Source organism: Aphanomyces astaci (assembly GCF_000520075.1).
Source record: "Aphanomyces astaci strain APO3 unplaced genomic scaffold supercont1.129, whole genome shotgun sequence".
In the NCBI taxonomy this organism is placed as follows: domain Eukaryota; phylum Oomycota; class Saprolegniomycetes; order Saprolegniales; family Verrucalvaceae; genus Aphanomyces; species Aphanomyces astaci.
The window spans coordinates 25145-38798 of record NW_009798392.1 but is presented as its reverse complement, the minus strand read 5'-3'; the positions used below and the strand labels follow the sequence as shown (position 1 = coordinate 38798).

The following is a 13654-nucleotide window of genomic DNA, read 5'->3' as shown; positions in this document are numbered from 1 at the left end:
AATTTTATCTCCTTTAAAGGATGTTTCGTCATGGTTTTTTTCAGTCGCAAATATGGAAGCCGCCTCAACCATATCAATCTATTCGTCCATACAAGCAGTTTTCAAGCGAGACTTATAGATTTTTTATTATCTTCTCGTTTGCAAATTGAGTCTAAAATAGCTGAGATATTAGACTTGAAGTCGTGCCCCTTCCCAATTGGCCCCTACAATAGAGTACAGTATGTCAGATCTCCGATATATGTAAGCTTATTTCGGTTACCACCATTTAATTTCGTGGCGACCACAAACTTCGCGCTTATATTTCACCAAACCAGGGAGTGGTACATGTATAATTCCACCAGCGTATCGTTTAATTTCAGTTTTCGTCAATATATGTGACCCAAAATCCGATTAATTTCGCCAAAAAGCCAAACCATTCCTACAAGACACAGACATAGCACCGCCACTTACAAGGATAGCGTCGGTGCAGTACGGTGCGACATGGGCTTACTTCGTGTTGTACAAGACGTCGACGTTCAGCGGGGATCGCTCAGTGCTCGTTTCTGAAAAAAGTGTCGAAAGGTGGAAGCGCACGAAAAAGCGAAGCCGTTGATTGAAACAGAGCCAGCATTGGTCGAAATATATCGGATGCCAGGTTAAATATATTGACGAAAACTGAAAATATCGATAGTTCGTCGAATTATACCGCTAGTTTGGTGAAATATAGACCTGATGTTTGAGTCCTCCACAAAATTAACCGAAATTTATCAGCCGTCTCGCCAAATATCCTGCAACCTAAGCGAAATATATTGAAAAAACGCTGGTACAGTATATCAATTGGTGAACGCCAAACTCAGATGCTTGGCCCGAACACTTGGACTTTGTGCAGAACGAACACACACAATCATGAAGAATTCCATTGTTCCATTTGCCTTGTACGAATGAAGTGTTTTGCACTCTCAACATTGGCGTGCCTTGTGATGGCTACCACTGATTCACAGCCTGGAATTGCTGGTGGTTGGTCGACTGCAAATGTGGACGATGTCAAGAAAGTGTACTTCGATGCCGTGCAGCAGTCCAAGGCCTCCGCCAACACCACCCGACTCTGTGCAACAGAATTCACGTCTGCGCAGTCGCAAGTGGTTGCCGGTATCAACTACAAGCTCAACGTGAACGCGTGTACCGTGAGCTCTGCGAATGAAACGACAGCATCGTGTAAGTGCCCCCCTTCTAGCACCAAACCGTACGTTGTGAGCTTGTTCGCCAGCCTCGATGGGGTATCCACTATCTCAAGCATTGACAACCCCCTCACCACGACAGTACCACCAAACAACAACGTCGCCACGTCCATGAAGTCGGCAGGGACGAAATCCTCGTCCGCGCCCGCCATGGGGCTTGGGCTCGTAGCAGCATGCTTGGCTACCGCTATTGTCTCCATTCTCTGAACCAGTTAAGCTGGCATGCTACTAACACACTTTACCCCCTATTTATTGAATCGACCTCACGATTACTCTGGGCCAGTGCATCTTTGCGTTGCCGTCAAGCTTCGTCAGAATACTGTCATCCTGGGATCGAACCCGTGTTTTTGCGGTGAAAAGGCAAGACTGGGTTTAACGTTAGAGTCGGAAATGAAATAAAAAGTCGGGATACTCCGTACATATCTCAAGTTATTTAAAAAAGGTGAAAACTAGCCGGATAATTTTCAGTTTTACTATTATCATTCAGTTTTACTATTATCATTCTGCTGGGTTGAACAAGGCACAAGATGAAGTCTATCTTGGCGACGTGCGTGATTGTTGCAACGGCCGTGATGGCACAGGGCCTACTCGGAGGAGGGGGTGAAGTTGGAGGAGTACCTGGAGGCACGACCCCGGCTGACGTCGAAGAGACCAAGCCTTGGCTGTACAAAGCCCTTGCGACCTCCACCTCCACCTTTGTCTGCGTGAGCCGTATTGTGTCGGTGGATCAACAAGTGGTAGCGGGGATGCACTACACGTTCCATGTCCTCGCATGTCCTGTCTCGTCCAAGCATGACTCGTCGGAATCCTGTGCGGTGGCCCATTGTGCGTCGGACGTCGCCACGAGATATGCAATCGACGTGTATTCGAAACCTGGGAAAGAGTCGGTGGAACTCAAGTCCGTCACAAAGGAAACCGTGCATGAAGTGTTGGTCGGTGGATGGAGCGAAGGCTCGTTGGTCGACGCCACGTCTGACTTTTATGCCGCCGTCCAGAGCGAATCGAGCTACGCCAACGCCGCCATCCCCCGCATTTGTGCTATTGACCTGCTCTCAGTGAACCAGCAGGTAGTGTCTGGGATGAACTATCAATTCCATGTCCGCGGCTGCCCCGCACCGACTGCCTCCGCGGCCAAGTACGGCTGCGCTTGCGGCGACTCGGCTGTCCAAGGCTACACCATTGCCATCTTCGCACAGTCGTGGACCGACACGTATAAAGTAACCGACGTCACCACTGACACCCCGCTTCTGGGCGGGTGGACTCTTCGCACCATCGAAGATGCAGACAAGGAGCTGTTCTTTCAAGCCATGGATGCAGACACGAGCAACGCCGTCCACGTGTGTCCGTTGACCTTCGATTCGCTGCAAGCCCAGGTCGTAGCTGGTACAAACTACAGATACCACGTGAATGGCTGCCCCATTGAAGACGAAGATTCGTCGTCCAGAGTACATGTGGCGGACGGATGCCCGGGGTGCACGGCAGCTCTGGCCAAGAAGTTCGAGGTGACCATCCACCAGCCGCTCCTCGATGCCCCACCTTCCGTTGCCAGTGTCATCGACCTGGCTCGCGTCTCCCTCGGCATGCAAAGCCATCAGTCCGAAAACCAGGTCGCCAACTCGTTGGCCCTCTTGGCCGTGCTGGTCAGTGGCGTCGTCGTCGTGTCGCTGCTGCTTGTGTATAAGCTGCGTCGATCGCAGTATGAAAAGCTCAACAACATGCAACTTGCAGATTAATAAGACGTGAATTCAATTCGTTTATCCTTTTTCAATGTGACACGTGCAGTTTGCCGTTATGAGGGTACAGTAATTCTGTGGAATCTGTTTACTACTGTGTACGTCACATATTGCAGTCAGCTTACTAGTTAAGTGAAGTCTCGTCGTCGTACAGTACGTATTGTGTGTGGAGTTCGTTCAACAACGACTAAACAATAGCGTTAGTTAGAGTTGGGACGTGCACCTCTGGATAGCTGAGACGAGGTCGACGTGCTTGAGCTTGGGAGGAGGCGGTTTCTTCTTGACGGGGGCCAATGGTTTGCCAAACATCCCGTCACACGTGACAGTGTCACAGACCACGGCGTCGTTGAACCCGTTCACAAACACATGGCGGAGGCCGTTGCTGGCAAAGTACAGGCGAATGGCGTATTCGTGATTGGCATCTAGGGACACGGACACGCCCAGGTGCTCCGTCAGTTTTGCGGCAATATCGTTGGACCAGGGCGGATCTCCTCTGGCCCACTGCCGTTCGATGCCTCCATTTTGGGCGTTCATGAGCAAGCCATCCCCCGCGGACGTGGTCGACAGCATCGTCTTCCCCGACGCGTAGTTGACGAAGCCCACCCCGTGGCCGTCGAAACTGAGCGCCACGTTGCCATCTTTGAACGTGCCAAACACCCGATAGCCCCCCTTGGGCTCCTTGTCCACCGTAATGGCGATCGCATTGTTGGGCCATCGACACTGCGCCGACCCGTCCATGCGGACGGTCACAGCGGCCACGTTCGACCCGGTGTACTTGACCACGAGTTCGGAAGGATTCGATTTCACATGACGTGGCACCTCAGGGGGGGTGGTGGCTGTGAGTGGAGGGGGGTTCATGCATGCGGATCGAGAGGGGGGATGTGGGCGGGTGTACTGTTCCATGTCTAGAACGTCGTCGTCGTCGTCATCGCCATTGTTGTTGCTTGTCACGGGCGAGTCCTCAATATTTGTACGGGGGCTTGTGGCCGGCAATAGCTGGCTTGGCATGGCAGCTGCATTGACAGGTACGCCTACTTTTTTAGCCGCACGATTGGTAGGTTTGGTGGTTTTCTCGGCAGATTTAGCCTTCGACGCGGTAGGGGCTTCCTTTGAAGGATGCCGATCACCAAACGTAGGCAGTCCACTGATGGCATCTGCAATCGACACAGTCGAAACTAGACGTGGAAGACAAACGATGACAAAGATGTTCTGATGGAGGTGAATCAATTGTCGTATAGTCTAAACCTTCGGCGGTCGGAATATACTCTTGCACGGGGAACGATAGCAAATAGTCCTCGAGACTGGATGTTTTCGCCTTCGTCGATACTGGCGCCGAAGATGTGGTTGCCCGTGGAGTCTGAGGTTGAACGGCTTGGAGGTTTTGTGCATCATTGGGATGCTGATTTTTCTCCTAAGCACAACATCAATGCGTATGACCAGTATTGCGATTACGAACAAGCGATCCGCTATACCGAGGCTGGACGCTTTAATCCAGTGGGAAGGGTAGCTGCAGCACTTTTCGGTTTAGCCTTTAAAGGCTCCATGTCCTTTACACGAGGAGGGGGGCGCTGAAGGATGTCCTTGGCCAAAGCTTTGCCTTCGTGTGAGTTTCGAAAGGCAGTGGCTCTCGTTCGCATATCGTCCGACACGACAGTCGTGTCCAGTCGATGCAGTGAAGGCACCAAGTCCACCACAACCATCCTATTTCCACAAGTACCTTTCATGACAAATGATGGCCACAATTAGTGATTGTTACTTGTATGAAGGCTCCTTGCAACAAGGGTTGGCCTCGATCAACAATGTGTGTAGCTTTGTGAGTGGTTTGAGCTCCTTGAGTTGTGGGAGGTCGATCTTGTTGTGCGAGATCCACAGCTCCGACAGGTGCGACAGCGCCCCCACCCATTCCAGCGAGCTCAACTTGTTGTGGGAAGCTTTCAACACACACAGCGCGGTCAACGTTTCGATGCCGTCAACGGATTGCAATAGGTTGTGGTTGACGTTGAGCAGTTCTAAGCTCGTGGCCTAACTCGCATCGATCGTCAGGCTTGACATACGTCATCATTCTGTCGGTACTTTGACCTACTCGTTGCAGGCCATCGAGCCGCCCCACGCGGTTGAACTACCCTTGGTCAACAAACACCAATTTGTTACTCAATTCAGTAAGAACAGTGTCATCACCCACCGAAATGTTCAAGTGTTGGAGGGCAGCTACATCGGCTTGTCGCAAGATGTCGTCCAGGTCGGAAATGCCCTCGTCGACGACTATGACCTCTTGGGGGGTGCTGACTATCATACGAGGACTCGTCAGTCGGTTACGACTTGACACGGCCGTTACACTTTTGCAACATGGCGAGAAAGCAGCGGCAGGCGGCGGCGGGACCTCCGTCAAATGGATATTCAGGGGGCTTCTTTCTGCCTGCTCAGCGCTCCATGCACTGCCAGGGCGGGTTCTTCTCCTCGGACACTAAACCTTTTTTGGCCATGCCACCCCCAACCAAACCCAAGACCCCCACCACCTCCCTTCGGATGGAAAAGCCGGCACCGATTGAGGTACTGGAGGTTAATTCACTTGATATGTGGTATGATTAATTGGGACGACAGAGCAATCAAGCCAGGGAAACCAACCTCCGCAACACCAGCTCATCGTTGCGACGAGAGAATCCACGGCAACCATCGTCTCATGGCAAAACACAAGCCAAAACTGGTCATCCTTGTTCTTCTACGTCAAGTCCACAATGTGATATCGAATCCAATGTGAATGCAAAGTTTGTGGTAACTACTCATGCTACAACACAAACATGTTTTTAAAGGTTCAACGGGACACGTTACGATATTGTAGCTGGCGTTAAAAGAGTTGCGTGATATCAAAGGCGAATACCAAAGGTAACTTGACGGGATTATGATTACAACAGCGACAATATGATGCTTGGTCTATATAGATCTAGACCTTTAACGTCTGGAATTCCATCGACGCCAGCACCTCCTGCGGCGGCGGCCCTTCCACCAGAAACCGAAGGTACGTGCCATCGATTGAGAGTATGAAGCTAAACGACGCTCAAAGCAGAGTCGTCGCGGACAATACCCATGGGCGATCACTCGCCAACGAAAAAGCTCAAAATCGCCGAAACGGTCATTCGCAAGCTGTACAAGAAAAACTTGGAGCTCGAAAAGGCACTAGTACAAGCGAAAGCGGACAATCAAAATCAGGCCCAGCCAGCACCATACGAGTAAAGGAACAGTCATCATGACAGCATGGGAGTTTTTGTGAGCTACCGTCGGGTAGGCCAACGTTGGACAAGCCACCCACGATAGAAAGCGTGCAAGGCATCGAGTCTCAAAAGGTGAAAACCTGCATGCGTCCTCTACCTACTGTTACAGTAGCTTTGAATCTTTATTTCAATTCCATTGTGGTAGGACGAGTACTTAAAGTATTTGGCCGCAGAGCAAGACAAGACGATCCAAGAATTGAAGCGGAAAATCGAGACTCTCGCCGATGTGCGTCGTGAATGAAATAAATATCAAAAAAAGGGGCAAAGTGAAGAATCCTGGCTCACGAATATGGTTGGTGGTAGGCACAAGACGCCCGAAACCCAGGCGGCAAAAGTGCAAACTCAACCAAGGCAGCCGCGATTTCTCGCCTGGAAAAGCGGCTTCAGGTATGTATTAACGATAATACATCACATTCAAAATCAATATATGAAACTACTACTTCGAAGTATATATATATTGTCGATTTGATACAAATTTGGAGAGTGGGTGCGCCGACCAAACCGATCCACAATCGATCTGATTGGTTGAATTTCATTGAGAAGGTTTTAATTGGCTAATAATTTTGAGCTCAACTGAGGTAGCCAATCAAATCGATTTAAATTCCAACGAGAAACCACGCCATAACACAATGAAATTTCACTCGAAAGCACAATATATATATATATATATTTAAAAAATGTGAAGCTTATAAAGTATTCAATAAACGTCACTTTGACGTGTACTTGTCACACTCAGGAGGCAATTGGAGAGTCGAGTCGCCAGAAACAAAGCTACATGAAGCTCAAAAGCGACTACAAACGGCTCCTCTTGCAGCGAACGCGGTCAATTTCCGGCAGTTCCGAGGTCGGATCTCTCTCAACATGCCACGTGTTCACACCTAAAATGGGACCGATAGATTGACTCCCACGCCCGGGAATTGCTCGCTTTGATGGAGAAACGATTGCTCAAAGTCGAAGACGAGCGAGAGCAGGACATGGCGCTGTACAACATGAAATTGTATGACCGTGTGACGTGGCACGCTGTATTGTCTTTGTTTTACCCCAAATTTGGACTTTTGTGCTATTCGCCAAATCTAATTCATTGTATTACTGACTTTTGCATGTCAAAACGGTGTCACACACTCATTCGATGTTGATTGACGAGTGGATGATTTGATTGGCTACTTGATTAGTGATGATCTGGGTTTTGATTGGTCGTATATCGATTGTCTCATTCGATTGTGAGCACCACCACCACCCAAACACTCCAATTTCGAATATATCGACTTGACAATACCACGAGTTTACATTGAACTCAACTGGCCAAGTAGATTTGAAACGGAGCAGCAAAACTGCGACGACTACGTGGCCAAGAAAATGCTCGAAAACGAAATGGCCAAAGTGACTACCGACGTCAAGGAGCGCGACAACCTGGACGACCAAATCGAGGTGATATATATATATTAATAATATTATTAAGAATATCCTTGTAGAAATGCATGTTGGGGGTGTTTGAGCGGCTGCACCAAGTCGAGCAGGAAAACATCCAGTTGCGAGACTCGATCAAGGGAATGCATCGTCAACGTTAACTTAATCACGAGATGGGGAGATAAATATGAGATCGTCGTCCATCTCGCGTTCGTGTTGGAGGACACGATCTGTGGGACGAGGCGGGGGGGCGATGGGACCAGCACGGCCGCCGGACACGGTGTCCATGATGGTGGCCAAGGAATCAAAGAAGGATGCGTTGATGTTCATCGACCAACCGCGACATGCACCAAGCCTTCCATCGGCAACCACGTCGGTGGCTAGCGTAATAATTGAAACTATTGCACCAACCAGGGCACCCGCGATGACCCCGCCGGACAGGTAGACGAGCCAAGACATGTCGTCGGGCATGGGGAGGTCGGGCGGGTCGATGGTTTGACTGGTGGCGGCGGCTTCGTATTGGATCCACTGCATCCACATATCGCGGACGCAACAGGTGTGTAGGGCTGCCGCTTCGCCTATCAATTGGGCTCGTTGTCGTTGAAGCGAGGTTAAACGTGACCAGTCGGCCTTGGAAGCATTCATGGACGGCCAGGTTGGAGCGCGAACGTGTTGACCAATGTCACTAAGGGGAGGGACCGAGTGGGGAGAGTGGTTGGTGTGGCCAGTCCACATGGCTTGCAAATCCCCCAGCGCCACAACGTACACGAGTTGGTCGTCCAAAATCGCTTGCTTGACAAGCTGCCACGCGTGTATTTCGTTTTGCATCATCCGCTGGAGATGCTCGAGATGCTCTTGCACGGCCAAATGAGATGTAGACGCGGCGGGGATGTGCCGCTTGTTCATGGCGGCGACTATCCCTCGGTTTTTCACGTTCGCTTCTAGCTGGTCCAGCGCAGGAAGCATCGACGCATGCAGTTGTTCGATGCAGACTTGGCTCCACCATCCCAGGACACCCACTGCTACCGCCACCATCAGCACCACCACGCGCATGTCGACATATTGCCGCTTCAAAGTGCCTTGGAAGGTGTCGCTTGATGGCAATAACTGTCTTGCAACAGATGGGCGTTCCATATGTGACACCGTTTTGGTGGGCGGCGGAGAGAATGATGTGGACCAGTCCGTCTCGAACGAGTACATCGCAAGTGGAGAACTTGTTGGTGACGACATGGGTGACGACATTGGCGTGGCAGGACGAGATTCCGGCGTCAACGAGTACGGACGAAACAGAAATACTGGATGGGACGGACTGAAGCGGCTGTGACATGGCTGCGGAACTATTTGCTTGTCTTCGTCAACGTCGTCGCAGGATTCCTCCTCGTCCCGCTCGGGTTCACTCGCGGTTGAAGCACTGCACGACGGAACGTCGACTGTCTCCATGACATCGAGGGAAGGATCCTCTGTCTCAACGAGAGCGGATGGCGCTCGGGAGGTACTTGACGGACCAGTTAAGACTTCTCTTGGCCCGTGTCGGATCGATGTGGACAATGGCTTGAGTGAAGTGTTGTGGCGCCGGGGAATCTTGGATCGCCCGAGTGGAAACCGTTGCAATGCAGGGGCCAGCTCCCTTTGAGCTTCCGTCTTCACTTGATCCAAGCTCGGAGTGTCCTGTGCACGACTCATACGCGTTGAGAGGAGTGGAATGCCCGATTGCTGGTTCGATTTAGCGTTCCAACGGCCAACGCGTGCTGCTGGTGATAGAGGTAGCGAAACTGGTAGCACCCGGTCGGGTCGTTGAAGCTGGTGCTCTGAAGCCAAGGCATCCTTGGTAGCTCTTCCATCGTCGCTCATGCGGAGATCATGCCCGTCCTCGGCTGAAGGACATCTCGGTCGCGACATGATCGTCGAGATTGTGAATTTGTGTCTTCCTTACTTGGTGCGACAGTGTGAGAGACTTTTGCGGAATGGAGGTCATCCGGATACCTAACCGGAAGAAACCAGCATACAGACCATCGTTTTTAGCTCCATTGACAGTCAGGATTTCTCGCCATGGCGACCCGCCGGCATGTTGATAGCATCCTGCAGCCTGCGTCTGGATGGGTGGACGGCGAAGCCGAGATCTATGACAGGCATCCATCCATTCTGCAGGACGAACGCATGACGAGGTGGGACGCGTCGACGACATTTCCGCGTCAAGTCCGCTTCATCACCTGCGCCGTCCTGTTCGCCATTGGCACCGCCAGCTTCATGTACAGGAACATGTTTCTGCATGAGACCCGCGAGCACACTATTTTGACTCAGATTCGGCGATCCATTGTTGAAATGGACGCAATTGCCGCGACGGCGACGGCGATGGAGCGGCATGTCCAGCGGCTCGCCTCCCTCACACAAACTCACCTCGACCAAGCGACCAAAGTCGCCGACACGAGCCTGAACGATGGCAATGCAGTGCGTCCCGACGTTCTGTGGTCTGAAGTCGACGCCATCCACGCCGACACCATGAAGCACATGGAATCGATGCTCCATGAGGTTGTGCAAACCACTCTCCAAGACGTCCTCGACCTCTCGGCGGCGTGGACAGCAAACCATCCACCCACTCCTCCGCCGTCTTCCTCCGACGTCGTCGTCGTCGAGCCCGTTGCCATCGTCGACACGCCAGATCCGAACAACCCTATCACAGCAGCCCCTCCACAAACGGAAAACAATGTCACAACTACCACCAACATCGACGTCGCCAAGAAGCCTACCTCCCCTCCGATTGTCGTCGATCATTCCCCTGCAACTTCCCAGCCAAACACAAGCCCGACGCGAAGGCCAGCAGGTAACCCCACGCACTTCGTCGCATTCACGATGGTCGGGACGGTGGCCATCGCCGGCTTGTTCGTGTACTGGATGCAAACTCGCGGGTCGTTTCTTCAGAATCGACTGGCCTTCCAGCAAGGCACCCGCCGTCTGCAGAGCCTCGTGACATCAGCCCACCAATGGGGTCTGGGCGTGCTTGGCCGCTGCCGGGCGTCGAGTGCGTCGACGTGGCGGGGGATGTTGGACAGCTTCATGAATCTTCGAGATTGGTGGCGCCGAGGCCGCCGGGAGGTGGAGGTCGAAGACGTGAGCGACGACGACGATGACATATCGTTTTACCCCCAAACGCCAATACCCTCCAACAACCCATATGCCAACAAACCCTTGTACGAAGACAATGGACTGCCTCGCAAGCACATTAGCTTTGCCGTACGTTACAGTAGGAAGAAGCTATCTCACTGAGATCACGAATGCATATTGGTTGTAGGATGTGGAGAGCGACGACGAGGAGTACGAGGATGACGAGGCCGATGCGCCGCCGCCAACGCGCCGGCCATCGCATTTGGTCCGCACCAACTTGTACGAGAACCTTCTGACGCCCGAGCCAGCGACCGCCAGAGTTTATCATGTAAGACTAAACGAAATGACCAGTGATTGCAATAAAGCTCAACTGGACCAATCGTAGGACGAATCCCCGAGACGGCGATCGAGTCGGCGGCATGCAACGACTAGCGGCGGTCGCGCGTTTGGATAACTAGGGACTCCTTTTTAATATTATTGGGGTTAAATATCGATGTAACGTTATGAATAACCCCTGGAGGGTGCGGGAAATGACCAAACCAGCGAAACTCGATTGAATTGGCAGCATACTGTACCACGCAGCTCGATCGCACTACTGTAGCTTTTGTCCTACCTGATAGACAACACTAGGGGCTGAGGACTTTCGATTGGCCTTCCGACAACCTGGAACGCATGGGGACGGCTACTGTTGTACTATTAGTAGTAGTACTAGTACTAGTAGTTAGTGACTTCACCTCAAACTGTACATTGAATTGTGAGAATTTTTAAAAACCAAGTAACATAATAATATAACATTGCTTCAAATATGACTTAAAGTTAGTCATAATTTATGATCAACTTTGTCAACTAAGAAAGTACATTTTGACTTTGACATCGAATATCTCTCTGACGGCTTGTCTACGAGCAGTGTAATGAAAGTAGATATTGCAAACTTACTTGCAGGCTATCGTTCAAAGCTAGAAATGTGGCGATTGCAACATTGTAGCATGAGTGATGAGTCCTCAAAGTAACTAAAAACCTAAATATAACCTACTTTGCAAGTAAATAACTCGATGAATATATATTGTAGCAACCTGCATGATACGTCGTTATGTAGAGATACTGCATGTGAATATACGCGAACTGAGTCTCGGACTGATCGGTTTACTTTGGCCCATGTTGTGTGACTTTGAAAGTGGCTGTCTCAAATACAATATTTATGTTGACCAACTTTGTGAGCTATGTTTGCTTCCAAATATAACGTTAGCATCACATAACATCGTTTTGATGTGTTGTTTAAAAATATCTATTCACGCCATGATAATAATAATTTCGAAGAGAAGGGCGACTCCATAGAGCAAGGCAGCGAAGAATGCGACAACCAATGTCAACGATCAGGTGAAGTATGAACTAATCCGATCGTGTAAGCTCCATCGAGTTCGTTCTTACTAATATGATCATTTCCCTCACCCTTCCTGTTGAAGGGAATTATGAGATAACTCAATCCGCTAATCAAACATGCTCAAAGTTTGCGCAAATAAGTGCAGTATATTGCGAAAAACCACCCAAGCCAGCCAGGGGTTAAGGCATCTCCAGTGGTTAGCGATAGCTTACCACTAGTGATGCACTTAGCCCCGGGAATGACATTATACTTCGAAGAATGTGCCCACCGGGGGTACGACGCAGTCCCAGGTTACAAGGATTGGTAAAAGTGTCCCGTCTCCTTACCTCAGGAATTCATATGGAATTTTGTATGCTCGCCCCACCTCACCAGTACATATACTGTTGAGGTGGGCCGAGCATACAAAGTTCCATATAAACACTCATATTGCATGCAGTGTTTTCTGAGAAAAACAACAGTGGAACTTTTTTAATGAGGGAATTGTACCACAGTTTGTTGACGAGTTGTACAATTATGCCATAAACAGCAGTTGGTAGGCGGTCATTTGACACGGTTCAAACCGTACTTAGCACGTAAATAATGCCCCCCTGGGCCCCTGCTACGTCCTCGGGCTAGAACCAATGCAGCTGAGCCCATGAAGGTAAATGCGATGTACACCTGACACCAGTTCATAGTGTTGAGAGCACACTCCAAACCTTTCCGACAACGATCCACTAACTACAAAACGAACCACGTCATCACATGGTGAACCATCAATCCCGAACGGCCAACAGATGGCGACTCAATGCAACTTCGATAGCCTTCCACCCACCGTCCGCCAGCCTCCAAATCTCACCATTCCTCATTTGTGAATAGCTACCGTATCCATCGACCACATCAAGCTCATCTCCATCATCATGGTTGCCATTGGAGACTCGCTGCCCGCTTTGACCTTGAAAGAACTCGTGACGGTCGAAGGCACATGCGCCCTCGGTCCCCGAGACGTCGACATCCGCGCTGAATCTGCCGGGAAGACCATCGCACTCTTCGCCGTGCCGGGGGCGTTCACCCCCACGTGCTCCAACTCGCACGTGCCCAGTTACGTCCAGCTCCACGACGAGCTCAAGGCGGCGGGCGTCGACGAGATCTGGTGCGTCAGCGTCAACGACGCGTTCGTAATGGGCGCGTGGGGCACGGCCCAAAACGCCGACGGGAAGGTCCGCATGATCGCCGACGGCGACGCCGAGCTCACCAAGGCGTTGGACTTGGTGTTGGACCTTGTGGGTAAGGGCTTGGGGGTACGCAGCCAGCGCTACTCGATGCTGGTCAAGGACGGCGTCGTGAAGGCACTCAACATCGAAGACAACAAGACCCAGAACTCGTTCGCCCCGCTCTTGCTCGAGCAAGCCCTCGCGTCCCCTTAAGCCATACTTGAAGTACTAGTTTGACACATACAAAAGAATACATATACACGTCCTTCCAATGAACCCTTCTGATCCCCCTCCTGCTTGCATGCAAACATGGTACCTCTTGCCCCCACGTTGGTTGGTTGTGTGCTCATCACAT

General features: G+C 51.0%; 7 protein-coding genes across 7 annotated transcripts; 6 read left to right on the top strand and 1 right to left on the bottom strand.

Annotated features, from left to right (window-relative positions):
* Window positions 1-845: 845 nt before the first annotated feature.
* Window positions 846-1424, top strand: H257_17969 (hypothetical protein; the record flags this gene model as incomplete). Its single annotated transcript, XM_009846948.1, has 1 exon — window positions 846-1424. Exon 1 carries the CDS (start codon window positions 921-923, stop codon window positions 1422-1424), a length of 504 nt encoding a protein of 167 aa, XP_009845250.1. The 5' UTR covers window positions 846-920.
* Window positions 1425-1721: 297 nt separating this feature from the next.
* Window positions 1722-2985, top strand: H257_17968 (hypothetical protein). The gene has a single exon (XM_009846947.1). It carries the CDS (start codon window positions 1745-1747, stop codon window positions 2948-2950), a length of 1206 nt encoding a protein of 401 aa, XP_009845249.1. The 5' UTR covers window positions 1722-1744; the 3' UTR covers window positions 2951-2985.
* An 84-nt stretch (window positions 2986-3069) lies between these two features.
* On the bottom strand, window positions 3070-5261 carry H257_17967 (hypothetical protein). The gene is made up of 6 exons (XM_009846946.1): window positions 5133-5261; window positions 5034-5069; window positions 4707-4972; window positions 4423-4651; window positions 4196-4361; window positions 3070-4125 (listed from the first exon to the last, which is right to left on the bottom strand). The coding sequence occupies exons 1-6, from the start codon at window positions 5241-5243 to the stop codon at window positions 3155-3157; spliced, it is 1779 nt and encodes a 592-aa protein (XP_009845248.1). The 5' UTR covers window positions 5244-5261; the 3' UTR covers window positions 3070-3154.
* Window positions 5262-5296: 35 nt separating this feature from the next.
* Window positions 5297-7787, top strand: H257_17966 (hypothetical protein; the record flags this gene model as incomplete). Its single annotated transcript, XM_009846945.1, has 12 exons — window positions 5297-5500; window positions 5552-5722; window positions 5790-5833; window positions 5890-5966; window positions 6015-6177; window positions 6234-6291; window positions 6365-6445; window positions 6523-6606; window positions 6956-7063; window positions 7116-7216; window positions 7530-7647; window positions 7692-7787. 12 exons carry the CDS (start codon window positions 5297-5299, stop codon window positions 7785-7787), a joined length of 1305 nt encoding a protein of 434 aa, XP_009845247.1.
* A 728-nt stretch (window positions 7788-8515) lies between these two features.
* H257_17965 (hypothetical protein) lies at window positions 8516-8950 on the top strand (the record flags this gene model as incomplete). The annotated part of the gene is made up of 1 exon (XM_009846944.1): window positions 8516-8950. One exon carries the CDS (start codon window positions 8516-8518, stop codon window positions 8948-8950), a length of 435 nt encoding a protein of 144 aa, XP_009845246.1.
* A 711-nt stretch (window positions 8951-9661) lies between these two features.
* H257_17964 (hypothetical protein) lies at window positions 9662-11255 on the top strand. The gene is made up of 3 exons (XM_009846943.1): window positions 9662-10857; window positions 10916-11056; window positions 11114-11255. The coding sequence occupies exons 1-3, from the start codon at window positions 9676-9678 to the stop codon at window positions 11180-11182; spliced, it is 1392 nt and encodes a 463-aa protein (XP_009845245.1). The 5' UTR covers window positions 9662-9675; the 3' UTR covers window positions 11183-11255.
* Window positions 11256-12949: 1694 nt separating this feature from the next.
* H257_17963 (hypothetical protein) lies at window positions 12950-13572 on the top strand. The gene has a single exon (XM_009846942.1). It carries the CDS (start codon window positions 13006-13008, stop codon window positions 13510-13512), a length of 507 nt encoding a protein of 168 aa, XP_009845244.1. The 5' UTR covers window positions 12950-13005; the 3' UTR covers window positions 13513-13572.
* The last annotated feature ends 82 nt before the right edge of the window (window positions 13573-13654 follow it).